The sequence below is a fragment of the Aquarana catesbeiana genome, linkage group LG04, assembly GCF_042186555.1.
Source record: "Aquarana catesbeiana isolate 2022-GZ linkage group LG04, ASM4218655v1, whole genome shotgun sequence".
Taxonomy (NCBI): Eukaryota; Metazoa; Chordata; class Amphibia; order Anura; family Ranidae; genus Aquarana; species Aquarana catesbeiana.
The window spans coordinates 589,259,115-589,286,334 of record NC_133327.1 but is presented as its reverse complement, the minus strand read 5'-3'; the positions used below and the strand labels follow the sequence as shown (position 1 = coordinate 589,286,334).

General features: G+C 43.3%; 1 protein-coding gene across 4 annotated transcripts in view; it reads right to left on the bottom strand.

Moving 5' to 3' along the window:
• Nucleotides 1-26,481, bottom strand: part of RALGAPA2 (Ral GTPase activating protein catalytic subunit alpha 2) — a 604,731-nt gene extending 578,250 nt beyond the window's left edge. For 2 of the 4 annotated variants that reach the window (XM_073628147.1, XM_073628145.1), the window contains exon 1: nt 26,046-26,481. In XM_073628147.1, coding sequence (XP_073484248.1) covers nt 26,046-26,151 — 106 coding nt within the window. In that variant the 5' untranslated portion in view covers nt 26,152-26,481. The remainder of the gene's footprint in view (nt 1-26,045) is intronic. The other 2 variants (XM_073628148.1, XM_073628149.1) reach the window with 1 other exon arrangement.
• Between the last annotated feature and the right edge of the window lie 739 nt (nt 26,482-27,220).

Below are 27,220 nucleotides of genomic sequence, written 5' to 3'. Positions count from 1 at the left end.
TCCCAACAGTGAAGCATGGTGGCAGCATCATGCTGTGGGGGTGTTTTTCAGCTGCAGGGACAGGACGATTGGTTGCAATCGAGGGAAAGATGAATGCGGCCAAGTACAGGGATATCCTGGATAAAAACCTTCTCCAGAGTGCTCAGGACCTCAGACTGGGCCGAAGGTTTACCTTCCAACAAGACAATGACCCTAAGCACAGAGCTAAAATAACAAAGGAGTGGCTTCACAACAACTCCGTGACTGTTCTTGAGCATGACTTAAACCCAATTGAGCATCTCTGGAGAGACCTAAAAATGGCTGTCCCCCAACATTTACCATCCAACCTGACAGAACTGGAGAGGATCTGCAAGGAGGAATGGCAGAGGATCCCCAAATCCAGGTGTGAAAAACTTGTTGCATCTTTCCCAAAAAGACTCATGGCTGTACTAGATCAAAAGGGTGCTTCTACTAAATACTGAGCAAAGGGTCTGAATACTTAGGACCATGTGATATTTCAGTTTTTCTTTTTTAATAAATCTGCAAAAATGTCAACAATTCTGTGTTTTTCTATCAATATGGGTGCTGTGTGTAAATTAATGAGGAAAAAATGAACTTTAGTAAATGGTTGCAATATAACAAAAAGTGAAAAATTTAAGGGGGTCTGAATACTTTCCGTCCCGTGTGTGTGTGTTTGCTTCCATAACTGTATGTGTAAAAATTAAGAAACCAATACTAATGAGGGAATGGCTGCTTGTGCAGGGGAGAGAAACATATATTTGTGGGTGTGTATGTGTAAGACCCAACAGACTGCAGAAGTGATAATTTGGGTAAAGGCATCAACTGTTAATGAAAAAATGGCCTATATCGGTTTTAAAATGTATTAATTGTATTCAAAGATATTTTGTGAGAGATTGTAAGTAATTTTAGTTTGAAATATTTAATATATGGTTAATAACAAAAAAAAAAAAAAAACAACATACTAGGTGTAATGCTTTCTAAAAAACTCTTCAACATGTGTGCATCAGACAGAGCCTTTCACGTGCAGTCTGCTCTATCATCCAAGTGACAGCTGAAAATATTCCTCTTAGTAATGTCAAAACCAGGAATGCTCTTGCCTGATTCTGCTTATCACAATGCTTACACCTCCCGATCTTCACAACCAATGAACAATCTCTTCTTACACCTTGACATCTCAGGACAATTATGAAAAACAACAAAGCTGTCAACAGTTAGACAAGGAAAAACATTAATAATAAAAAGCAGAGATGACAAAAACAGGGACAACTGTTCGATGACAGTAGATCTGATTTCAGGTTATACACCAAGGAAGAATTGTTTACAAAGTGTGACCATCACAAACAATGAACATCAATGTACAATAACGCTGACCTACATAGCAGCACAAGAAAAGATTCTGATGACAAAGCTTTAAAGTACATGATAAAAATACGGCGGCCATGTCTGGATTCTTTCTGGAAATGCTAGCTGCCTGGTTATATCTGGCTTTAGCACATCACAGAGCAGGCATGGAATGCAGCAAGTGAAAGTGGGGGATATTATAGAATTCCTCCTATACTCGTTATTCAGAAAATATATCAAGCACTGGATCATTAGGACAGTCAGAAAACAAGCATTTCCTACTTCTTTCTCTCATAACCGGTTTCCAAATGCAGCTATTATAAGTGCCTGAAACTTTGTTCCTTATTAAAGTGTTAAAGTTGAACTCCAGGTAAAATGAAAAAATGGACTCCTGTATTGCAAGGGTTACATGCTCCCTTTTCACTTTTGGAACATAAAAAGCAACCATACTTCCTTAAAGTGATTGTAAAGTCTCTTTTTCTTTTTTTAAATAATATACAGGTTATACTTGCCTCCTCTGTGCAGTTGGTTTTGCACAGAGCAGCCTGGATCCTCCTCTTCTCAGGTCCCTCTTCGCTGCTCCAGGCCCCTCCCTCCTATCGAGTGCCCCAACAGCCAGCAGCTTGCTACAGGGGCACCCGAGCCGAGCCACAGCTCTGTATCTATTCAGACACGGAGCCCCGACACGGCCCAGCCCTCTCTCATCCCTGATTGCGTAACTGACTTTGATCGAAAGCCACAGGAGCCAATGGCCAATCAGGAGGAAAGTCCCGGACGGCTGAGACACTCGTGGACATCACTGGACAAATAAGGGGCTCAGGTAAGTAATTAAGGGGAGCTGAGGGAGGCTGCTACACACAGAAGGTTTTTTTTTTATCTTAATGCATAAAATGCATTAAGATAAAAAAACTTTCTGCCCTTACAACTCCTTTAAGTCAGCCATAGACAGTTCGAATCCCCGGTCCCTGCTGAACCGGCAGATTCAAACCATGTATGGGTAGGCTGATTGGGTACAAAGAGCATGTTTTGCATTTCTCATGCAATTTTTGCCAGTAGCTAAAGCTGTTGGCAATAACCACTGTGTGTTCTCCCACCCGGGACAGCGCCCCCTGCTGGGAAAACACAATAGCTCCGCAGGAGGGACCTGTGTTTGCAGGGGGGAAAAAAAAAACACTCAGATTATGGCTGGCTTTAGCTCTCGCTCTCAGATAGCCACTGCCTTTCTGCGACACTACGAGTCATGAGTGGGCCTTCGGCATCCTCACAATACAGAGCTGCTAGTCCTGAATTGTACGTGATAATGTCAGAGTGCCTGCGACTGACAGAGCCAGAGTTCTGTTTCAACAACTAACTTCTCTTAATCGCTTTCTTTTAGTTTGTTAATTATACCATTGAAAGAGTTTTGATATATCTCCTCGGGAAAAAAAAACACACCTGTAGAGCCCACCAAAGAACTTGTGAGTAGATATCTTCCTATGCTCTCTACCTGTATTTGACAGCTAATAGATAGTATTGTTCTCAGTTCTCTCTATGGACTACAGAACACCTCACCCATATGTTATGTGGAAGACATATGGGTGAGGTGTTCACTCTTCTTCTTCTAAGGTGACAACACTGCTGTTTAATAGACAGAGTAAGTTAGTATGCATTGTCACTCTATGAGTAGGTGTGTAAATCTTTGTTCAGAAGTCTGCTGGCATCTGTCATGTGTGCAGGCTACTTTGTTTTAGCATCTGCCCCAAGCATGTATAAGCATCCTTTAGGAGGTGGATGCAGATGCATGGACACAACTGCATGGCAAAATTTGACAGTCATGCAGGAGCAGCTAGAGTCTGCATTCAGGGTAGTGCAGCTCTTCCTGCACAGCTGTCAAGTTTTAATATGAGGTGGTGGCCGTGAAGCCACTGAATCACCTCTATAGGCTGCCTGCATGCAGCCCGGGTGGATGTAGACACCAAAAAGTGCCCATCCGGACAAATCCTTACTGACAGGATCAACAAGTAAAAATAAAGAGATCGGTGAATTGAAAGACTACAAGTCTAATCTGCTAGACAAGGACTTGTAGATAGTGTCTGCACTTGTAGTCCATTATTTAACTCTTCCACCCCCATAACAGCAGGTTTGTACCTCCATACTGACCTGGGAATTGGAGAAGAATCTGCTGGAGCCTGCGCACTGAAAAGCACCAATTTCAGTTGCAATGCTCTGCAAGCTTTCAATGCAACAATTTATTAAATACACATTTTTTATTTTAATAATGTGCATATATTAGTTTTTCTTTCCAAATGGTGGACTATTTCTTTCATTAAAAAAATAATTAGTAACTGAATACTTAATTTAAATGTCAATACACTTTCAAAATTCAATACTGTTCCAAAAGTTATCCTTTACATCCCCTCCCCCCCCCCCCCCCCATTGGCAAAAACCCACAATATTTTCCATAAAACAGGAGCTCATGTCTCAGGCCTCGCACTTAGTCACAACGCTCTGCATAGAACTATTCTCATCACTTATTCATAAGTAGAAAGAACTACGGCCCCTACATTAGTAAGGACACTATAAAGATGCCTCTTTTAAACCAGCATGTGATGAGCTAGGGAAACATTTTACGAATATATTGATTAACCTTGAATAACCTACTATCCGTTCAAAGAAACCCAAATGGCTTCATGAAAGAAAAAGGGAAATACTGGAGAAGTAACCAAGAGTAACAATCTTCTCAGCCATTTAAATTCAGAACGAAAGAAAAAAAAAAAAAAAAAGTGTAAGTGACTAGATTGCTTCTAATATTCTATTTTGCCAAATACAAAATGCTAAAATTATACCTTGCTTCTATGTTATTGTATATTTACATGAGCTAAATTTACTCATTACACAGGCAGACTTTGCTTCCTGCTTAGTAGTCCTGCATAATGGTAGTGCCTTGCTGATTCTCTGGGCCCAACGCACATCTACCAGCATCTGACTGAAAAAAGGAAAAGACGCTCTGCACATTCTAATGATATGAAATAGCCAGAAAAGCTCATGGTAGCTGTGTGTATGATATTCGCAGTCTGACTCTTGGAGATTGTATAGGCAGCTCTCTGGGAATTATGTCATTTACACTTAAGGGCCTTTGCAATGGAATATTATAGGCAACCTAGTTTTCCGGGGTAGGTTGGCAGGTGTTTCCCCAACCCTCTTCATTTACACAGGTTTGGGAACAGCGTGCAAAAAGTGGTAATACGTGTGCATAGCCAATTTGAAAATACAAACGTCAATTTAGATAGGAGCAAATTAACCAGCAAGTTTTTTGAGTGTGGGAGGAAACTGGAGTACCTGGAGAAAACCCACGCAAAACACAGGGAGAACATGTAAAGTCTAGCAGATACTGTCCTGGCTGGGATTCAAACCATGGACACCAGTGCTGCAAGGTAATAGTGCTAACCACTAAGCTATTGCACTCTCATTGCAGCTAGGCACCATCTAATTTAAGCTTTCAAAGCTTTAGGTTTACCATCTACGTTACAGTATGAATGTACAATAGCGTTTTGATCCACACACACATACAACCACAGTGCCTTAGAAAAAGTATTCAAACCCCTTGAAATTTTACACATTTTGTCATGTTACAACCAAAAATGTAAATGTATTTTATTGGGATTTTATGCGATAGACCAACACAAAGTGGCACATAATTGTGAAGTTGAAGGAAAACGATAAATGGTTTTCAACATTTTTTACAAATAAATATGTGAAATGTGTGGCGTGCATTTGTATTCAGCCCCCCTGAGTCAATACTTTGTAGAACCACCATTCAGTGTAAATACAGCTGCAAGTCTTTTTGGGTTTGTCTCTACCAGCTTTGTAAAATAGCTCAAGCTCTGTCAGATTGGATGGAGAGTGTCTGAACAGCAATTTTCAAGTCTTGCCACAGATTCTCAATTGGATTTAGGTCTGGACTTTGATTGGGCCATTCTAACACATGAATATGATTTGATCTAAACCATTCCATTGTAGTTCTGGTTGTATGTTTAGGGTCATTGTCCTGCTGTAAGGTGAACTTCCGCCCCAGTCTCAAGTCTTTTGCAGACTCCAACAGGTTTTCTTCTAAGTTTGCCCTGTATTTGGCTCCATCCATCTTCCCATCAACTCTGACCAGCTGCCCTGTCCCTGCTGAAGAAAAGCATCCCCACAACATGATGCTGCCACCACCATGTTTCACGGTGGGGATGGTGTGTTCAGGGTGATGTGCAGTGTTAGTTTTCCACCACAAATAGCGTTTTGCTTTTAGGCCAAAAAGTTCCATTTTGGTCTCATCTGACCAGAGCACCTTCTTCCACGTTTGCTGTGTTCCCCACATGGCTTCTCGCAAACTGCAAACGGGACTACTTATGGCTTTCTTTCAACAATGGCTTTCTTCCTGCCACACTTCCATAAAGGCCAGAATTGTGGAGTGCATAACTAATAGTTGTCCTGTGGACAGATTCTCCCACCTAAGCTGTGGATCTCTGCAGCTCCTCCAGAGTTACCGTGGGTCTCTTGGCTGCTTCTCCGATTAATGTTCTCCTTGCCCAGCCTGTCAGTTTAGGTGGACCGCCATGTCTTGGTAGGTTTGTAGTTGTCCAATACTCTTTCAATTTTCGGATGATGGATTGAACAGTGCTCCGTGGGATGGTCAAAACTTGGGATATTTTTTTTTATAACTAACCCTGCTTTAAACTTCTCTGCAACATTATCTCTGACCTGTCTGGTGTGTTCCTTGGCTTTCATGATGCTGTTTATTCACTAAGGTTCTCTAACAAACCTCTGAGGTTTTCACAGAACAGCTGTATTTATACTGAGGTTAAATTATACACAGGTGGACTCTATTTACTAATTAGGTGACTTCTGAAGGCAATTGGTTCCACTAGATTTTAGTTAGAGGTAACAGAGTAAAGGGGGCTGAATACAAATGCATGCCACACTTTTCACATATTTATTTGTAACACATTGTAAAAAAACATTTATAAATTTTCCTGCCATTTCACAATTATGTGCCACTTTATGTGTTGGTCTATCACATAAAATCCCAATAACACACATTTACGTTTTTGGTTGTAACATGACAAAATGTGGAAACTTTTAAGGGGTATGAATACTTTTTCAAGGCACTGTATTTTCTACAAGGGTCTTCCTAAGCCCCGGTTCACACTGATCCGATGAGGTTCCAACCAATGTGACTCAAGTCATGACTTTTAAAAAAAGTTCCTGCACTACTTTCTACTGCATAGTCGCATTGGAAATTGCACGACAAAGGAGTTGCAGCGTGAACAGAAGTGAATATTTAAAGAGGAGTTCCACCCAGGGGGTCCATTAAAAAAAAAAAAAAAAAAAAAATTAAAAGTCAGCAGCTACAAATACTGCAGCTGCTGACTTTTAATTGGACACTTACCTGTCCCTGGGTCCAGCGATGCGGGGGATCGAAGCCCCGCTCATCCCCCCCCTCCGCTCGTCGGCATTTCAACTGTGGGTGCCTGCTGTGGCTTCACAGCCTGGCACCCACTGCGCATGCGCGAGCGGCACCGCGCGCCGTGATTGGCCGCTCAATCACCTGGGACCTGTAATGGATCCCAGATGATTGACAGGAGGGAGGGAGCAGAGCCGAGCCCTTCCTGTGCCAAGGGGGAAGTGATGTCACCAGCCCAGGCAAAGGAAGAGGCAGACTACGAGGGACCACCTAGCAACAGGCATTTAGAGGTAAGTAAAAAAAAAAAAATATCCAAATTTTTTTTGGTTTTTTTTTTTTAGAATTTTTCAGGTATTTTTGTTTTTTTGGGTGGAACCCCACTTTAAAGTAGGTCCTCAATTTACATATATAATTTTGGTAAACCTGAAAATAAGTTACAAGAAAAAATAAGTTAAATATAAAAAAAAGACTAAACAGTCACGCAGTAATGTGTATGGCGAGTTTTAGATAACATAATCAGAAGTCGAGCAGCAGTCGTCTGCTAAAACAGAAGTCAAGCAGCAGTTTGTTTTCCGTGGCAACCCAGATGTACAATGTTACTTAAAGCTTAAATCTATGATCAAATGTCAAAATTTATATATTTCAGTAATTTCTAGCCTACTCCTATTAATCCAAACAATCTTGAAGTTTGTAAACTTACTATGTGAAGATTCCCACACATTTACTGCTTTGAATTCTGCAACACACGTTCACCATTCCCTGTGAGTAGGCACTGCTGCGTCACATATTTTACAGAGCCTGCCTTCTGAACTGCAGAGGTGCTGGGAGGAGGATTTGGAGGCAGCGTCAGTACAGGAATCACTGCTTGCAGGCAGCAAGGTACCATGGGATATGTAGCCCTTAGAAATTGAAAGTACACAGCAGAAGAGAAGTTGCAAAGCATGTAGTGAATCCAGGAATTTGTGGAAAGAGATGGCCAGCAGACAGGCAGAACTCAACATAAAAAAGGAGGATTTTTAAACTAAGCTTATATGGGATTGTCAAACATAAACTATTGTTTGAATTACTATTACAATACTGGTGCTATTAAAAGGAACATGTATGCTGTGACCATAGATTATCTTTAAAGTCACCCTGTCATCACTGGGTCATATATACACAAAACCGAGGGAGCAGATATTCAACACACCCAAGTGTAGAGTACATGCAGTGGCTGGGGATCAGCAAAGAGGCAGCATCTCAACACACAGGCCACAAGAAGGGTGCATTCACACTTCATTGAGGCATGGTTTGGTATAAAAGTCTATCTAAAACTGAAATGTAATGAAGCAATTTGGGAATATTGAACTTTGCTCTATTGGTCCACTTGCAGTGTGAGTAATTAAAGAAGGGCAGGTTTTACATAACCAGAGAACAAAAACTTAGATGAACTTAAAAAATAGGATTTTTATAACAGCTTACCTGTAAAATCCTTTTCGTTGAAGTAGATCACAGGACACAGAGCCATAGTAGTTACTATGTGGGTTATAGGCCACCTTCAGGTGATGGACACCCTAAGACAGGAAAGTCCATTCCACATATAACCCCTCCCACTACTGGGAATACCTCAGTTTTTGTAGCAAAGCACGTGTATACCAGAAAGAAGGGAGGGACCTCTGTGTCCCGTGATGTACTTCAAAGAAAAGGATTTGACAGGTAAGCTGTTATAAAAATCCTATTTTCTTATCGTACATCACGGGACACAGAGCCATTAGTAGTTACTATGTGGGATGTCCCATAGCAATGCCAACTGAAGGGAGGGAGACACAACAAAAGTAGGGCACCATGAGACCAGAGGACTTATAGTGCTGCCTGCAGCACACTGCGCCCAAAGGCGATAGCCTCATGATCTTTTACATCTACTTGATAGAATCTGGTAAATGTATGGACTGAAGACCAAGCTGCAGCCTTGCAGATTTGAGCCATGGAAGCTTGGTAATGCACTGCCCAGGAAGTACTAACAGCCCTGGTGGAGTGCGCTTTAATATGAAAAGGTGGAACTTTCCTCTTTAAACCATAAGCTTGAACAATCACTTGTCAAGAGCAGTCGTCCTTAAATAGATTTTGACTGCTCTCACCACATCCAGAGAATGTAGTGACTTTTCTTCCGCAGAACGGGATTCTGGGAAAAATGAAGGTAGAACAATATCCTGATTTAAATGAAAACCTGACACTACCTTCGGTAGAAAATTAGGATGAGGACGCAATACAACCTTATCCTTGTGAATAATTAAATATGGCTCTTTACACGAAAGAGCAGCCATCTCTGATACCCTTCTTGCAGAAGATATGGCTAGCAGAAAAACTAGTTTCCTTGTCAAAAGGACCAAGGGAATATGTCATATCCGCTCAAAAGGCTGTTTCTGTAATGCCGACAGGACTAAATTCAAGTCCCAAGGGTTCAGGGGTGACCTAACCGGAGGATTAAGCCGCGTTACCCCCTGAATAAGCTACAAACCAGAGTTTGTGAAGAGTGTGAAGCAAGTGGTCGCTGAAATAATACCGATAAGGCCGAAACCTGGCCCTTGATAGTACTCAAGACCAGCTTTATTTCTAATCCCATCTGTGGAAAGTCAAGGATTCTACCTATGTTATACTTCCTGGGGTGCCAACCCCTGGATTCACACCAGGAGACATATGCCTCCCAGACTCTACAATATATGACTCTGGAGGCCGGGTTACTTGCATTAAGCAGAGTAGACTCCACTGAACCTGACAGCCCACGCTTTTTCAGAATGTGGGTCTCAATAGCCAAACCGGTAAATTTAGTGTTTGTAAAGTAAGATGGAATACTGGACCTTGCGAGAGGTCTGGCCATGGCGGTAGGGTCCATGGGTCCCCTACCGCCATCTTTACAATCTCTGCATACCAAGATCTCCTGGGCTACGCTGGGGGCCACAAGAATTACCGACTTCGCTTCCTGCTTGATCCTGCGTAGAAGTCGTGGACGCAGGCAAAATAGGAGGGAATGCATAACTTAGTGAGAACCGATTCCATGGGAAAAGCAAGGCATCTGTTCCGCATGCTAGCGGATTCTTTGTTCTTGACACAAAGTTGTCGATTTCTTTGTTGAACCTAGACGCAAACAGATCTACGTCTGGGATCCCTCATCTTTGACATACTGACAGGAAGATATCGGGGTGAAGGAACCATTCTCCTGGGAACAGCTGCTGGCGACTCAAGTAGTCCGCCTGCCAATTTTCTATTCCTAGAATGAAGACTGCCGATAGGCAAAGTACATTGTTTTCTGCCCAGGATAGGATATGATTCACCTCTCTCTGGGCCACACAACTTCTTGTGTCCCCCTGGTGATTAATATAGGCCATTGCTGTGGCATTGTCGGGTTGAACCCTGGCAGGACAAGTCAAACTGTTTTTTTTTTTTAATAGGAATTTTTATCCGTTGGACCCCTAAGCATTTGAGCATTGTCTGCCGGACAAGTCAAACTCTTATTCACAGAAGATATAGCAGCTTTAAATTGCTGGTATACCCCACTTTTAGAGAAATTTTCTCCACCATAGGATAAAGTGTGAAAAAACCTTTTACGAGGGAAAAAAAAAAATGCTTATCTGGGTGATCTCAGGTAACTGAAGGAAGGATTTTCCCCTTTGCAGATTTTTGGTTATTAACCATAAACTGAGGCTCTGGCGCACCTTTGGAGTCAGACACATTGGGAAATCTAGAGCCTGAACCCTTTTGTTCCAAGCCGATAGGATACTGTTTTGTAGCAGTCTCGAATGAAACTGAGCATAAGGAACGGCCTTGAATGAAGCCACCATCTTTCCCAACAAACTCATGCAAAGCTGAATAGAAGAATTCATCTTGCTTTGACCACCTGAATCAGTTCCTTTATGGCACTGATCTTTGCCTGGGGCAAGAATACCCTTTTCTGGGTGTATCTATGATCAGACCCAAGTATTTTAGCCTTCTTCATGGTTTTAAAGAAGATTTCTTCTAGGTTGAGAATCCAACCTAGGTATTCCAGGTAGTTGAATGTCGTGACCATACTTTGGTCTAAGTGAGCTACCAACTGGTCTAGAACAGATCGTCTAGGTAAACTATAATCATTATACCCTGGCCCCTTAATCTGGCTAGAGGAGGGGCCAAAACCTTTGTAAACAGGTGCAGTAGCTAGACAGAAAAGCAGAGCTACACACTGAAAATTATGATTTTCTACCTTGAAAAGTAGATATTACTGTTGAGCGAGGAAATAGGCACATGGAGGTATGCATCTTTGATGTCGATTGACGTCAGAAGTTCTCCTCCTTGTAGGATGGAGACAACTGATTGGATTGACACCATACGGAAAAAAGAGTGGTTATATTCAGGAATTGAATTAGATTTTTGAGATCCAGAATGTCCATTCGGTTTTGGCACCGTGAATAACGGTTTGAACCAAATCCCAACCCCTGCTCTAAGGCTCAATTCAAATTTATGCATGCTGCTTTTGAGCGTTTCCGCAGTACTTTTTGCGGTGCTTGCCACGTTTGTGAACATGCGTTTTTGCCGCTTTTTCCATTTTGCTTTTTTTCTTTTTTTTTTTTTTATACTGTATACAGTGTAAAAAAAAAAAAAAGAAAGAAAAAAAAACGCAAAACGCACCAAAAACGTAATAAAAACGTGGCAAAAAACGCGGTACTTGCGTTTTGGATGAATTCTATTACATGCAAAACGGTGCATTTTGCATGAAAAAAAGTCCCCGACCCTTTCTAAAAACGCAGAGGCACAAAAATGCATTGATGTGAACATGTTCCATAGGAACCCATGTTAAAAAATTCCCATGCATTTTTGCAAAATGCATCAAAAAACGCATTAGTGTGAATAGAGCCTTACATGGGGACCACCATGATCACTTTTTGCCAAAAGATGCTCCAAAGCTTGAAAGAAAGACTTCTTTTTCTCTGGATCCTTAGGAACGTTTGATCGGGAACTCTTGGAACTCCAGTTTGTACCCTGGAGCTATTGAGGAAGTCCCCCATCTGTCTCAACACTCTTCCTGCCAGAACCTTGAGAACTGCAGAAGTATTCCCCCTACTCGAGCCAGCAGGGGCACCTCCTCATAAGGAGGCTTTAGTATTTTGTAGGTTTCCTCCCCCAAGACCTCTTTTGTCCCTGGGGTGGACCCTGTGGATTACCTTTTGAACTTGATGGCGGAAGCCGTCGTGACTGCCTGGAGGCTTGATGCCCCTGGCACAGGAGAAGGAACTTGTTAAAATGAAAATAAGTTTACTCCTTTTCTTAAATGGCAAAGGGGTACTTTCCACTAGAATTTCTTTGGATGTATTACCCAAATCATCCCCAAATAGCCGTTTCATCGCAAAAAGGAAGACCAGCCAGGAGCTTCTTGCGTTGTGCTTAGCGAAGGGCGCAAGGCCAGAAAGATAGACTCTCTCATAGCAACTATTGCAAACAAAGCTGCTAGTAGCTTGCCAGATCCTGGGCTTGCTGAACAGGATAACCTTGAACACCTGTTTAACCACTTGCTTACTGGGCACTTAAACCCCCCTCCTGCCCAGACCAATTTTCAGCGCTGACGCACTTTGAATGACAATTGCGCGGTCATACAACACTGTACCCAAATGAAATTTTTATAATTTTTTTTTCCCACAAATAGAGCTTTCTTTTGGTGGCATTTAATCACAGCTGGGATTTTTATTTTTTGCTAAAGTACCAAAAAAAGATGGAAAATTTGGAAAAAAAAAAAAAATCATGGTTTCATACGGTAGTTTGTCATAAGATTTTGCAAACAGGTAATTTTTCTCCTTCATTGATATGCGCTGATGAGGCGGCACTGATAGGCTGCACTGATGGGCATGGATAGGCACAGTTCAGGCAGCACTAATGGGCACAGTTAAGGCGGCACTGATAGGTACCACTGATAGGTGGCAAATGATGGGCACTGGTAGGTGGCACTGATGGGCAGCACTGTGGGCACTGATGGGAATGTCCAGAGAGAATTCTCCCCAAAAAGGACAGGTCCACATTTTTTATTTGAGCATGTAGGATGGCTGCTAGCTTTTCACTGAACACGTAGCCATGACATTGTTTGTGTCACCCAAATAATGGCCTGTTTAGTGCCAGTGAAGATAACAGAAGATTCAGATGGTTTAAGATCCAGTAAGGCTTCACAGAGATTCCTAACAATACTAGAATCTAAGACAGAAAAAACTAGCTGATCGACCATGGTCCAGAAATATCTGATTGTAGAACATTCCCAAATAACAGCACTAACAAGATGTACCAAAAGCCTTCTAAATGTTAGCTGTACATATAGGGGGTTGAATTATTAAAGGCAAAGGCTTAGTGAACGTGGTAAAATTTCATTTTTCAAAGAATACCCAAACACATGCAAGAAAAAACAAAACAAAAAAAACAGCATTTTCTGGATGATGGAATGATGGAAGTCAACAGAGCTTCACCTTATCCACTAAACTCTGGGGAAAACCCCCCTGCAAAGTGAACGGCCTATTTGCTTTTTAGTAAATCAACCCCATTGCCTTCAGACTAATGCTTACAAACCGAATCCTGTGTGAAGTAAGTTTTATGGATTTTTCTTTCCCCCTGGTGAATATAGTTAATGTTCTGCTGACAGAATTACAGCGAAAGCTCCCCTTGTGCTAATCTTAAACAAAAATAGTAGTTAAACAAGGCACCAACACATTTTACAGCCTTTTATTACGCCCAACACAAAGACCTTTTCCTAAAGACCATCACACTATCAAATAAGGCAGATATACACAACTAACAATTCACAGGACTGCTCTCATTTAGAGTAGTTTAAATACTGGCTCTGGGTTTATGAACATCCACCACCCTCTTCTTGCTTAGAAGAACAAAAAAATGTGATTATTTTTTCAATAACTTCATGAACTGTAAAAACTTCATTGTGAAATGGGACATCTACATTCTGACTACATTGATCCTACAATAGAAGGCATTCTTTCCACCAGCCCCAACATCACTGCTAACTTTTGTAGTGACATAATAGAGGCAGCCAAAAGGTACTACCAATTTCTCAAAATCACTTCAAGTGAGCCTAAATGTTTTTTTTAACCTTAATGCATTAGGTGAAGGTTTAGGCATCAGCATCTTCTCTTACTACCCACTTTTACTTACATGAACCCTCATTCGATCCAGCGTTGTGCCCATCAGCAGCTCTTCTCCCCCCTCGCTTCCTGGTCTCTCCAGCTTTGCTGAGGTAGCAGGAGCCATTGGCTTCTGCTACAGTCAGTCAAAGCCAGTGAGGAGGGAGTGCCAGGCGAGGCCGAGTCCTGCTGCCTGTGTCTTTAAAACCGAGCCCGCACGAGTGCCCCCAAAGAAAGGCACACACAGGTGCACATGCAGCTCAGCATACATTTACAGCACCACTCTGTGTCATCATAATGTGACTCACATGTGCACAAGAGTGAGATCATCGCTGGCCCGCCATTTAAAGGAACCAAACAGACTGAACCCGGAAGGAAGACCAAGAAAAGATGGAAACGCTCGTGCCCAGCGGGAGCACTGACAGCGCATCGCAGAAGGGCATTGTTTTACAGGTAAATCTGCCATAATGTGCTAATATGTGGTGCATACTAGCACCGATTTGCATAAAGCTCCGGGGGGGGGGAGGCATTATATCATTTTTATATTAAAAATATAGTGTAGTTTAATTCCACATTTTTAAACTATAGTGTAGTTTAATTCCACTATATAAGAATTCTTATATCCAATAAGGGCCAGTTCACACCACATGCAGTCTAGTGCATTTTTTTTCTGCATTAAAAAAAAAAAAAAAAAAAAAAAAAAAACACATGGAATGTAAGTTATATGCTGCATTTTTCCAGCACTGGAACACTGTAAAATGCAAAAACACACTGGAACACACGTCCTTATTTAAGGTTAAGAAAAAAAAGGAGGGGGGGTGCACTGCACTCCATCAAAAACACACCAAAATGCATTAAAAAAATGCGGCAAACATGCACATGCAGAAAAGCATCTGGAACACATCCACCCTGCATTTCTATGGTGTGAATTGTCCCTAAAGCATCATAGGCCAGCTCTTATAGATTCAACATGTGTATGGCTAGCCTTAGTCTTCAAATTAGTCCCAATGCAGTCCCCCCTGAATCCTAGGCCCAGGCTGTACATGGGCCTTGAACTTTTGCCAAATTCAAGATTATATCCTGTTATTCAAGTGTCAAAAGCCCAGTAAGGTTTTGGCATCTGACTACTAAATGACTGAGGTCTATGTGCAGCTTGGTGGTAGGAGTTATACAGGGATTTCCCTAAACAATACACATACTTGCAGACACCACAAGGTGCCTGCACTTTAGCACTGTTAGGCTCCATTCACACCTGGGCGCTTTGAATTGCGGGTGGAATTCAGAATTGCGGCAAAACATGGGATGCATTTGCCATGCCATTATTTCTCAATGGCAACCGGAACTTCTTTTGGCGACATGCGTCCCGCAATTGGTCATGCAACAATCGTGGGAAAAATAAAATAATCGCACCGCGTTTGGGGTGCAATTGAGAATAGCATTGCAAACTGCAAAATCACATTGCGTTTGGGGTGCCACTGAGAAATAATAGCATGGCAAATGCGTCCCGCATTTTGCCACCATTCAGAATTGTGGCAATTCCGCCTGCGATTAAAATCGATCTGGTGTGAATAGAGTCTTACATTCAATACATTTTAGGCCAGGTCAGGTTTACTTCAAAAGCAGTATTAAAGGTCCAACACTTTAGTTACGGTTAATATAGGTATAAAATCATACTTATATTGCATACATCAACATAAATATACAGATACATTGTTATACAAGCTATTTCAAACAAGAACTACGATGCTAAAGCTTTTATTACCTGTTGCTTCACCGGAAATCCTGTGTGCTCCTAACTTCCTGTTTGAGCACTGCCTAGCTTTCTCTTGCTAGACTATAGAGCACTTACCCCTCTTCTCATCTCCATAACACAAGATGGGGGAGATGTTCTGTAACCAGTAGGAGAGAGGGCTGATAATGCTTTTGGGGATTTCAGTGCAAAAAGTTGTCAGCTTAAAGTGGATGGCAAGGACATGCACACTAAAGATATCCAAAACATTACAGTGTTAACATTAGCATTATTTTACTATAGTCACATAATCACCAATACCTTGATCTAATTGCTTCCCCTCTGGGTGCTCTATTGACTAGGGCAGTGGTCTCCAAACTGCAGGCCGAGTGCCAGATGTGGCCTTTAGCTTGCCTCTCTCTGACCCTTGGGTACTATTTCTCCCACTGTGATACAAGGCCCCCCCCACTGACACCAATGATGGGGCACTACCCCCCCCTCCACTGACGCCAACGAAGGGGTACTATTCCTCTAACTATGCCAGCGAAGGGTGAAAGGTAAAATTTTGTGCAGCGCTCAAAAAATGAATGAAAATTCATGTATATACAAACCAATATACACTGTGCAATGACCGCAAAAATGAATAATAGTGAAAAAGACATGTGGAACTCACACCCAAACTAAAGTCCACGTGCCATCATATAAAAGGTTTTTTAAAATATAAAACATAACAGTCCTTGAGTAGACGGTGAAAACAAATCGTGTAACTAGAAGTGAGATTCCACATGACATCAATGTTGAGGTGAAGACACAGACAAAAAGAACCACCACCGGTTAGTGAGGAGGCTTAAAAGTAGTTGTATAGACTTTTTTTTGAACGTTTACCTACAGGTAAGCCTATAATAAGGCTTACCTGTAGGTAAAATTAATAGGTTTAGGAGATCTTTACTTTTCATGCAGCCGCTGACGTCATGCGACGCATGCGCTAAGGCACGGCTGAAGGTCCGGCAGAACTGCCAGACCTTGCCGGGAAAAAGACTCGAAGTATCGCGGTTTCGGCCACTCACAGCGCCAGAGCCGCGATACCCGAAAGACACGCCGAGGCAACACATCAGCTCACTCAGTGTGGATCGGGTGAGATACCGACGCCTCGTTCTAAGGTGAGTATTTCATAATGAGCTAGTATGTGCTGCATACTAGCTCATTATGCCTTTGCCTTGCAGGTTTTTTTTGTTTTAAAAAAAAAAAAAAAAAAAAGGTGCGGGTTTACTACCGCTTTAAAGGAATGGAAGGACTCAAATGGACATATGTTTAGTGAGTCAACAAGGCTTATGGTGTAACCACCAAAATATGGGACCTCCATGTCTGGACTCTTTTTCATTATTATTCATTTTTGTGGTCATTGCACAGTGTATATTAGTTTGTATATACATTAATTTTCATTTTTTGAGCGCTGCACAAAATTTTACTTTTTAAATATCCCTCGATTTACACTTGTCTTAGTGTTGTGCTGGCTACTATTTGATATATGTCAGCGCGAAATACACCAATTTTTCTAATGCCAGTGATGGGACAATGATTATTTACACTGACCCCGGGGCATTTTCTACTCCCACTCACCACAGTCTGGCCACTCTAAAGTACACTAAATTGTCCCTTTGTTTAGAAAGATTGGAGACCCCTGGACTAGGGAATGGACAAGATAGTGCTATAGGAGAGCAAAGGAGCTGTGTCTGTAGAGAGCACAGAGAACGTTGAGTGCTGGGTGCAGGCACAAGGACATCATTCACTCACATTAATGTGGAGATACATTGGAGGGCTGACAATGGAGATTCTAATTCAGAGGTGCTATGCTACGGTTCATGGGCCTCCACAGGAAGTAAAGCTGCACTGGCAGGATCCACAGGTATAAACTTAGATTGGAGGGTAAATCTTATAATGATACTTTAAACAATTAGGCAAGGAAAGGATGATGTACAATGATTGATTTTGGGTGATGTTCCACTTTAAAAACAAGAAGTTAGATATTCACTGGATTTCTGGCAGGATCAAGATATTTTTCTGTACATGTTCTCTATTAGAGAGACAAAAACTTGGGGAAATATGCATGTACTGTAGGGAGGTACAGTTTTTTCCCATAACATGCACTTTAACAGAAACTGCAAAAGATTTATTACAAGATGCTCTGACATACACGAGAGACATTGAGAGGTTTCAACCAATAGTACCCACTTATCCACGCCATTATAGACATTGCCAACAAGTTACCCACAAGTTCGTACAGCAGAAAAGCTGTAGTGACAAAAATAAATGTACCAGCACAATAGGGCCTTTATTTAGGCATACTGAAACACAAAGCTAGAAGCAATTCCTTTTCACTTGATATGATCATCTCCTGTTGCATGTCAAATTTTCTATACACAGCTAACACTGCCTACCTAACATCGGCCTACCTCTGCATCCTCAGCAGGGAAAAATGAACATCTCATTAAGGCAAGAAAGCAATGTATGGGGGCATTACCCTGACCACCAGCATAACAGGGCATTCTTCCCAATAACCACCAGTGTAAGAGAACCATCTCTTTTTGAACACAAAAACGTAATGTGGCCAAGATACCATACTTTAACTACAAAATCATTTTTAGCAGGGGTTTCCCCAAGACTTGAACATTATTTTAAGAGTTTAAACTAAAATGTTTTGAGAAAAGCTGCTCTAGTCACTTTTTTTTTCTTTATATTTTGGATATAGTAAGTAATGATTAAAAACTACCTTTTTTTTTTTATACAGACTGCAACTCATTGGAGAACATTTCTCATTCACTAAGGCCTGGTTCACACCTATGCGTTTCTTGCTGCTTTGCTGCTTTTTTCAGAAACGCACTACAGTCCATTTAACATGGTTTCCTATGGGACATGTTCACATCTATGATTTTTTTCTATGATTTTTTTTCTGCCACTGCGTTTTTGGAAAGGGTCAGGGACTTTTCTAAACTGTGCTTTTTTTTTTTTTTGCTTTTTTGCTTCCATAGGACTTCAATGAAGAAGCTGCAGAAATGCAATTAGTGCGTTTTTTGCCGCGATTTGCATTTTTTAATCTGCCCAACAACAAACTGACCAAAAAAAAAAACCCTGCAAAACGTAAATCGCATGGTCAAAAAAAGCGCAAAATGCACTGTAGAACGCACCAATCGCAAACTGCAAGGATGTGGACCAAGCCCAAGACAGAAAAGACAGAAAGTGAGAAGAAATGTATTGAAAATATGGGGAAATGCCTTTTTAGACTAGACTAGTCTTTCTCAAACAGGGTGCTGTGCCATCAAGGCATTGCCATTTTTCAGGGTTTTTTTAGTTATTGTTTTAGTTATTATGTACTGTAGATGATGATAAATTTAAAGTCTTTGCAATTTTACATTTATGAACATTGTTCTGAAATAGTTCAACATTTATAAGGGCAGCTTTTCACAGATTGGTGAACCTCTAACCATCTTTACTTCAGAGACACTTTGACTCTCTAAGATGCTCTTTTTATACCCACTTTACTGACCTGTTGCCAATGCAAAAATGTTCTTCCAGCTTTTCCTTGTTAGTACCACTTACTTTGCCAGCTTTCTGCTGCTGTGTTCCAACTTTTTTGAGACATGGTGCTGCCATCAATTTCAAAAATACCTTGCAAATCATCACGATGGACTCTACGGTCCGTTGTCATCCGATACCCCATAGGGGAGAGCGGCGCTCTGACACAGTGTGCAGTGACGTACCTGTCATCTCCCTGCTCAGCGGGGATCGGCGGAGCGATCCCCGCTGAGCAAGCGGGTGTTCACGGGGCGGATCATCACTGATGACCCCTAAGGGCTCTTTCAAACGGGGCGGATCAGTGATGATCCGCCCCGTGAACACCCGCTTACTCAGCGGGGATCGCTGCGCCGATCCCCGCTGAGCAGGAAGATGACAGGTCCGTCACTGCACACTGTGCAGCGACGGACCTGTCAGAGCACCGCTCTCCCCTATGGGGGATCGGATGATGACGGACCGTAGAGTCCGTTGTCACCCGATCCGATCACGGATGGAAAAGTATGGTTTTCCTCCGTTACACTTTTTCGGATCGGAGGGGGTCGGATGTCAGCGGACATTCATCCGCTGACATCCGCTATTTCATAGGGATACATGTATGTCCATTTTTCCATCCGAAAACGGAAGGATGAAAAACGGACATACGGATCGTCCGTGTGAAAGAGCCCTAACAGAGCCTCCTACCCTTCCCTACTCAATCCAAAAACAATCTAGATTTTATCTATAAATAAATGAATAATGTTTTGGCCATAGATGCATTAAATTCAAACACAAGTCAGTGACACCACTAATGGACTATGTTTGTAATATGCCCTTTCCACAGTGAATGTGTGGCCTTCAGAAATAAGAAAACGCAGAGAGTGTGGAAAGTTACCAAACATCTAATATCCCTGGATATACTCAGATTGAAATAAAAAGGCAGGTTTGGTATTTGGAATTTTAGCACACTGAGGACAGTTCAGATCACCTCCACAGACTCAGCAGAGGTATACAAGCCACAACTGCACACAAAAGCAAATTATTCATACAAACACATGCAGAAATATGATACGTTTGTTGTATTTGATCAGAAATCCCCAACCTTGATGTGACTGTGAGCCAAGGTCAGATTTAATGAACAGCAATATATACAGTAAGAACTCAGTATGTCTATTCATTATCAATTATTTCAAAAACAAACTCAATTAGGCACAATACATAATTATGGCAATATGAAGCAGGCATTCCAGCCTATAATTACTAAGAACCTACTAAAAGCTGTACCAAGCACCAACAGTGGGACCCGAGGGCCACATGTGCCCCATAGTCCCTGACTGAGGACATTGACAGAGGTCTGTGCACACAGGTAAGCAGGCCAGCTGCACAGACACAATGTTGTGTACATATCACCTGTGCTTGTTTACATATGAACAAAGCACCCCATTGATCTCCATGGTTAAAGTGGATCCGAAGCTAAACCTAGATCAGGGATTTTTGCAGTCTGTATCACCTCTGGAGATGGTCACCCTCTCCAACCTGGGCGCCATGGCCCCTTTCACATGGACCTTCTTCTGTCACTTTGTTTATGACCCGTGATTACATGGATCAAAAACTTCCTACAGTGTATTTCTATGAGTGGCCCGATATAAGAAGGTGTTTGGCTGCCTATGTGTACCCACACCCGGGTCCATTCAGGTTCATCAGCCTAAGCAGAGAAAAGTTTGAATCCAGTGCCCCTGGAGAGGAGAGGAGATAGGAGGTCCCATGTCTTCTATCACCTGGTCACCTATAGGGATTACATAGACCTCTTTTTCCTCCATCACAAGGAGGAGTAAAAATCAGACTGGACAGATATATAACATCCACTTCTATTCTAATCCAACTCAGCAGGGGGATCTAGGATTCCATGCAGAGACCGAACAGAGGGCACCCATGCAAAAGGGGCCAAAGTCCTAGGCGGTCATCAGAACATGACTAGAGGAGAACACTTTCAATGAGAACACCTATACTGGTGACAACTGTCTGCCTGAGGATTTCCTCCCACTTCCCGACGTGTCTACAAGATAAGAGTGAGGGAATCATAGGACAGTCATCTTATGATGGGGGGGTCACCGAGCCAACTGTGGCTTCCCAGCACGGTACACAGACCACTACACACCCCACACATATCCCTACATACCCGACACAGGTCACTATACATCCAACATAGCATACAACATATGCAGCACAGCAGACACCCAGCACAGATCACATCATTTCCAGCAAGGCACAATACATACCCATCACTACACACCCATCACAAGTTACTACAAATCCAGTACAGTACAAGCCCAGCACACTACACACCTGGCACAGAATATACCCCCAGCACAGAACACTACATACCCAGCAAACTAAGTATAGTACACACTACATACACAGCACACTCTGAGTACACTACATACATACCTAGCACAGCAAACTACACTACATATCCAGCACAGCACAGTAAACACTCAGTACAAGTCACACCCACTACATCCCCTGCAAAGCACACACTCAGCCCAGTACAGAGTACAGTACACACAGAGTACACCCAGAGTATATCGCCAGCACAGTACACAGAGTAGTAGTACGTCCCCGGCACAGTACACAGAGTAGTAGTAGTAGCAGTACGTCCCCGGCACAGTACACAGGGTAGTAGCAGTACGTCCCCGGCACAGTACACAGGGTAGTAGCAGTACGTCCCCGGCACAGTACACAGGGTAGTAGCAGTACGTCCCCGGCACAGTACACAGGGTAGTAGCAGTACGTCCCCGGCACAGTACACAGGGTAGTAGCAGTACGTCCCCGGCACAGTACACAGGGTAGTAGCAGTACGTCCCCGGCACAGTACACAGGGTAGTAGCAGTACGTCCCCGGCACAGTACACAGGGTAGTAGCAGTACGTCCCCGGCACAGTACACAGGGTAGTAGCAGTACGTCCCCGGCACAGTACACAGGGTAGTAGCAGTACGTCCCCGGCACAGTACACAGGGTAGTAGCAGTACGTCCCCGGCACAGTACACAGGGTAGTAGCAGTACGTCCCCGGCACAGTACACAGGGTAGTAGCAGTACGTCCCCGGCACAGTACACAGGGTAGTAGCAGTACGTCCCCGGCACAGTACACAGGGTAGTAGCAGTACGTCCCCGGCACAGTACACAGGGTAGTAGCAGTACGTCCCCGGCACAGTACACAGGGTAGTAGCAGTACATCCCCGGCACAGTACACAGGGTAGTAGCAGTACATCCCCGGCACAGTACACAGGGTAGTAGCAGTACATCCCCGGCACAGTACACAGGGTAGTAGCAGTACATCCCCGGCACAGTACACAGGGTAGTAGCAGTACATCCCCGGCACAGTACACAGGGTAGTAGCAGTACATCCCCGGCACAGTACACAGGGTAGTAGCAGTACATCCCTGGCACAGTACACAGGGTAGTAGCAGTACATCCCCGGCACAGTACACAGGGTAGTAGTAGTACATCCCCGGCACAGTACACAGGGTGGTAGTAGTAGTACATCCCCGGCACAGTACACAGGGTAGTAGTACGTCCCCGGCACAGTACACAGGGTGGTAGTAGTGGTACATCCCCGGCACAGTACACAGAGTAGTAGTACATCCCCGGCACAGTACACAGGGTAGTAGTAGTAGTAGTAGTACATCCCCGGCACGGTACACAGGGTAGTAGTAGTACATCCCCGACACGGTACACAGAGTAGTAGTACATCCCCGGCACGGTACACAGAGTAGTAGTAGTAGTACATCCCCGGCACAGTGCACAGAGTAGTAGTACATCCCCGGCACAGAGTAGTAGTACATACTCGGCACAGAGTAGTAGTACATACTCGGCACAGAGTAGTAGTACATACTCGGCACAGAGTAGTAGTACATACTCGGCACAGAGTAGTAGTACATACTCGGCACAGAGTAGTAGTACATACTCGGCACAGAGTAGTAGTACATACTCGGCACAGAGTAGTAGTACATACTCGGCACAGAGTAGTAGTACATACTCGGCACAGAGTAGTAGTACATACTCGGCACAGAGTAGTAGTACATACTCGGCACAGAGTAGTAGTACATACTCGGCACAGAGTAGTAGTACATACTCGGCACAGAGTAATAGTACATACTCGGCACAGAGTAATAGTACATACTCGGCACAGAGTAATAGTACATACTCGGCACAGTGCACAGAGTAGTAGTAGTAGTACATACTCGGCACAGTACACAGAGTAGTAGTAGTACATACTCGGCACAGTACACAGAGTAGTAGTAGTACATACTCGGCACAGTACACAGAGTAGTAGTAGTACATACTCGGCACAGTACACAGAGTAGTAGTAGTACATACTCGGCACAGTACACAGAGTAGTAGTAGTACATACTCGGCACAGTACACAGAGTAGTAGTAGTACATACTCGGCACAGTACACAGAGTAGTAGTAGTACATACTCGGCACAGTACACAGAGTAGTAGTAGTACATACTCGGCACAGTACACAGAGTAGTAGTAGTACATACTCGGCACAGTACACAGAGTAGTAGTAGTACATACTCGGCACAGTACACAGAGTAGTAGTAGTACATACTCGGCACAGTACACAGAGTAGTAGTAGTACATACTCGGCACAGTACACAGAGTAGTAGTAGTACATACTCGGCACAGTACACAGAGTAGTAGTAGTACATACTCGGCACAGTACACAGAGTAGTAGTAGTACATACTCGGCACAGTACACAGAGTAGTAGTAGTACATACTCGGCACAGTACACAGAGTAGTAGTAGTACATACTCGGCACAGTACACAGAGTAGTAGTAGTACATCCCCAGCACAGTACACAGAGTAGTAGTACATACTCAGCACAGTACACAGAGTAGTAGTAGTACATACTCGGCACAGTACACAGAGTAGTAGTAGTACATACTCGGCACAGTACACAGAGTAGTAGTAGTACATCCCCAGCACAGTACACAGAGTAGTAGTACATACTCAGCACAGTACACAGAGTAGTAGTACATCCCCAGCACAGTACACAGAGTAGTAGTACATACAGTAGTAGTACATCCCCAGCACAGTACACAGAGTAGTAGTACATCCCCAGCACAGTACACAGAGTAGTAGTAGTACATCCCCAGCACAGTACACAGAGTAGTAGTACATCCCCAGCACAGTACACAGAGTAGTAGTACATACAGTAGTAGTACATCCCCAGCACAGTACACAGAGTAGTAGTACATCCCCAGCACAGTACACAGAGTAGTAGTAGTACATCCCCAGCACAGTACACAGAGTAGTAGTACATCCCCAGCACAGTACACAGAGTAGTAGTACATACAGTAGTAGTACATCCCCAGCACAGTACACAGAGTAGTAGTACATCCCCAGCACAGTACACAGAGTAGTAGTACATCCCCAGCACAGTACACAGAGTAGTAGTAGTACATCCACAGTACACAGAGTAGTAGTAGTACATCCCCAGCACAGTACACAGAGTAGTAGTAGTAGTACATCCCCAGCACAGTACACAGAGTAGTAGTAGTACATCCCCAGCACAGTACACAGAGTAGTAGTAGTACATCCCCAGCACAGTACACAGAGTAGTAGTACATACTCGGCACAGTACACAGAGTAGTAGTACTTACTCAGCACAGTACACAGAGTAGTAGTACATACTCAGCACAGTACACAGAGTAGTAGTACATACTCAGCACAGTACACAGAGTAGTAGTACATCCCCAGCACAGTACACAGAGTAGTAGTACATACTCAGCACAGTACACAGAGTAGTAGTACATACTCAGCACAGTACACAGAGTAGTAGTACATACTCAGCACAGTACACAGAGTAGTAGTACATACTCAGCACAGTACACAGAGTAGTAGTACATCCCCAGCACAGTACACAGAGTAGTAGTACATCCCCAGCACAGTACACAGAGTAGTAGTACATCCCCAGCACAGTACACAGAGTAGTAGTACATCCCCAGCACAGTACACTGAGTAGTAGTAGTACATCCCCAGCACAGTACACAGAGTAGTAGTAGTACATCCCCAGCACAGTACACAGAGTAGTAGTAGTAGTACATCCCCAGCACAGTACACAGAGTAGTAGTAGTACATCCCCAGCACAGTACACAGAGTAGTAGTAGTACATCCCCAGCACAGTACACAGAGTAGTAGTAGTACATCCCCAGCACAGTACACAGAGTAGTAGTAGTACATACCCAGCACAGTACACAGAGTAGTAGTAGTACATCCCCAGCACAGTACACTGAGTAGTAGTAGTACATCCCCAGCACAGTACACAGAGTAGTAGTAGTACATCCCCAGCACAGTACACAGAGTAGTAGTAGTAGTACATCCCCAGCACAGTACACAGAGTAGTAGTAGTACATCCCCAGCACAGTACACAGAGTAGTAGTAGTACATCCCCAGCACAGTACACAGAGTAGTAGTAGTACATCCCCAGCACAGTACACAGAGTAGTAGTAGTACATCCCCAGCACAGTACACAGAGTAGTAGTAGTACATCCCCAGCACAGTACACAGAGTAGTAGTAGTACATACCCAGCACAGTACACAGAGTAGTAGTAGTACATCCCCAGCACAGTACACAGAGTAGTAGTACATCCCCAGCACAGTACACTGAGTAGTAGTAGTACATCCCCAGCACAGTACACTGAGTAGTAGTAGTAGTACATACCCAGCACAGTACACAGAGTAGTAGTAGTACATCCCCAGCACAGTACACTGAGTAGTAGTAGTAGTACATACCCAGCACAGTACACAGAGTAGTAGTAGTACATCCCCAGCACAGTACACTGAGTAGTAGTAGTAGTACATACCCAGCACAGCTCGGAGGTGTTTGAGGCGGGTGGGGACGTCCTTCTTTGGGTCCAGAACTTTCTGTGTAGATTTCTTGAGGTCTCCATGACTTCTTCGGGAAAACATCCCGCTCAGGGCCGAGGCTCAGAGGTGTATGTGGATGGTGTGAGGAGGGTGATGGGCCACCTGATATCCCCAGCCTCCCTCACTAACAGCGCAGCATGTCCCCCCAGCACATACAATGAGAGGACAGGGAGAACAGTCACTGCCTTTGTTGTCTGTCTCTGTCACTATCACTGTGGTGCGGTGCAGTGTCCCCTGCTCCAGCCTTCCTTTCCCGGCTGTCTGCCCTCTCTCCCTCTCTTCCTCCCCGGGGTGTGTAAACACGGAACTGACCAGCAATAACGTCACACCATTGCGGGGAGGGGAAGGAACCCAATGCGGAAGAGCAGTTTGGGGCCGTGCGTTCCAAGCCTCACTTCATATTGCTCCTCAGGGACCGTGCAGCTAAACAGAGGCCTGCAACGCACGGCTGGGAGATCACTGATAGGGTCGCTGTCGGGAAGAGGAGGGGATAAGTTTAAGCTGCTGTCAGTTCGACCCTTACAGACGGCGATGTGCTTCCACCTGCTGTAGGGTGGTCACTGGCCGCTTGCAGCTTCTCATTCACACGTTTTAAAGCTGAACTGCGGGACAAAGTACATACTGTATAGAAAACCTTTATGTGTATTCCTGCCCCTCCACATATGCACAATCCTGCTGCACAAGCTAGCCTGATGAGCTGACTTTTCTCTGCTGCAGTTAACGCTTTCACTACCAGAGCTGTTTTTTTATGCACATAATTTTTTGGCCTGAAGATTAGTTAAAACCCCCGAACATATATATATATATATATATATATATATTAGGCATAGGACCTATAGAATAAAATGATGGGTGTTGCAATTTTTTATGTCACGGTATTTGTGCAGCGGTTTTCCAAATGCAAAATTTTTGAAAAAAAAATGCACTTTATTGAATTCTATTGCAAAATACACTTTTTTTTAAAATTTTATTGCACACAAACACAATATAATATCTTTTTGTAAAATATAAAAGATGATGTTACACCTAACATGTCACGCTTTAAAATTGTGGATTGTAAAATTCTCCATAACCGACATTTAAACACCTTTACAGGTTACCAGTTTAGAGA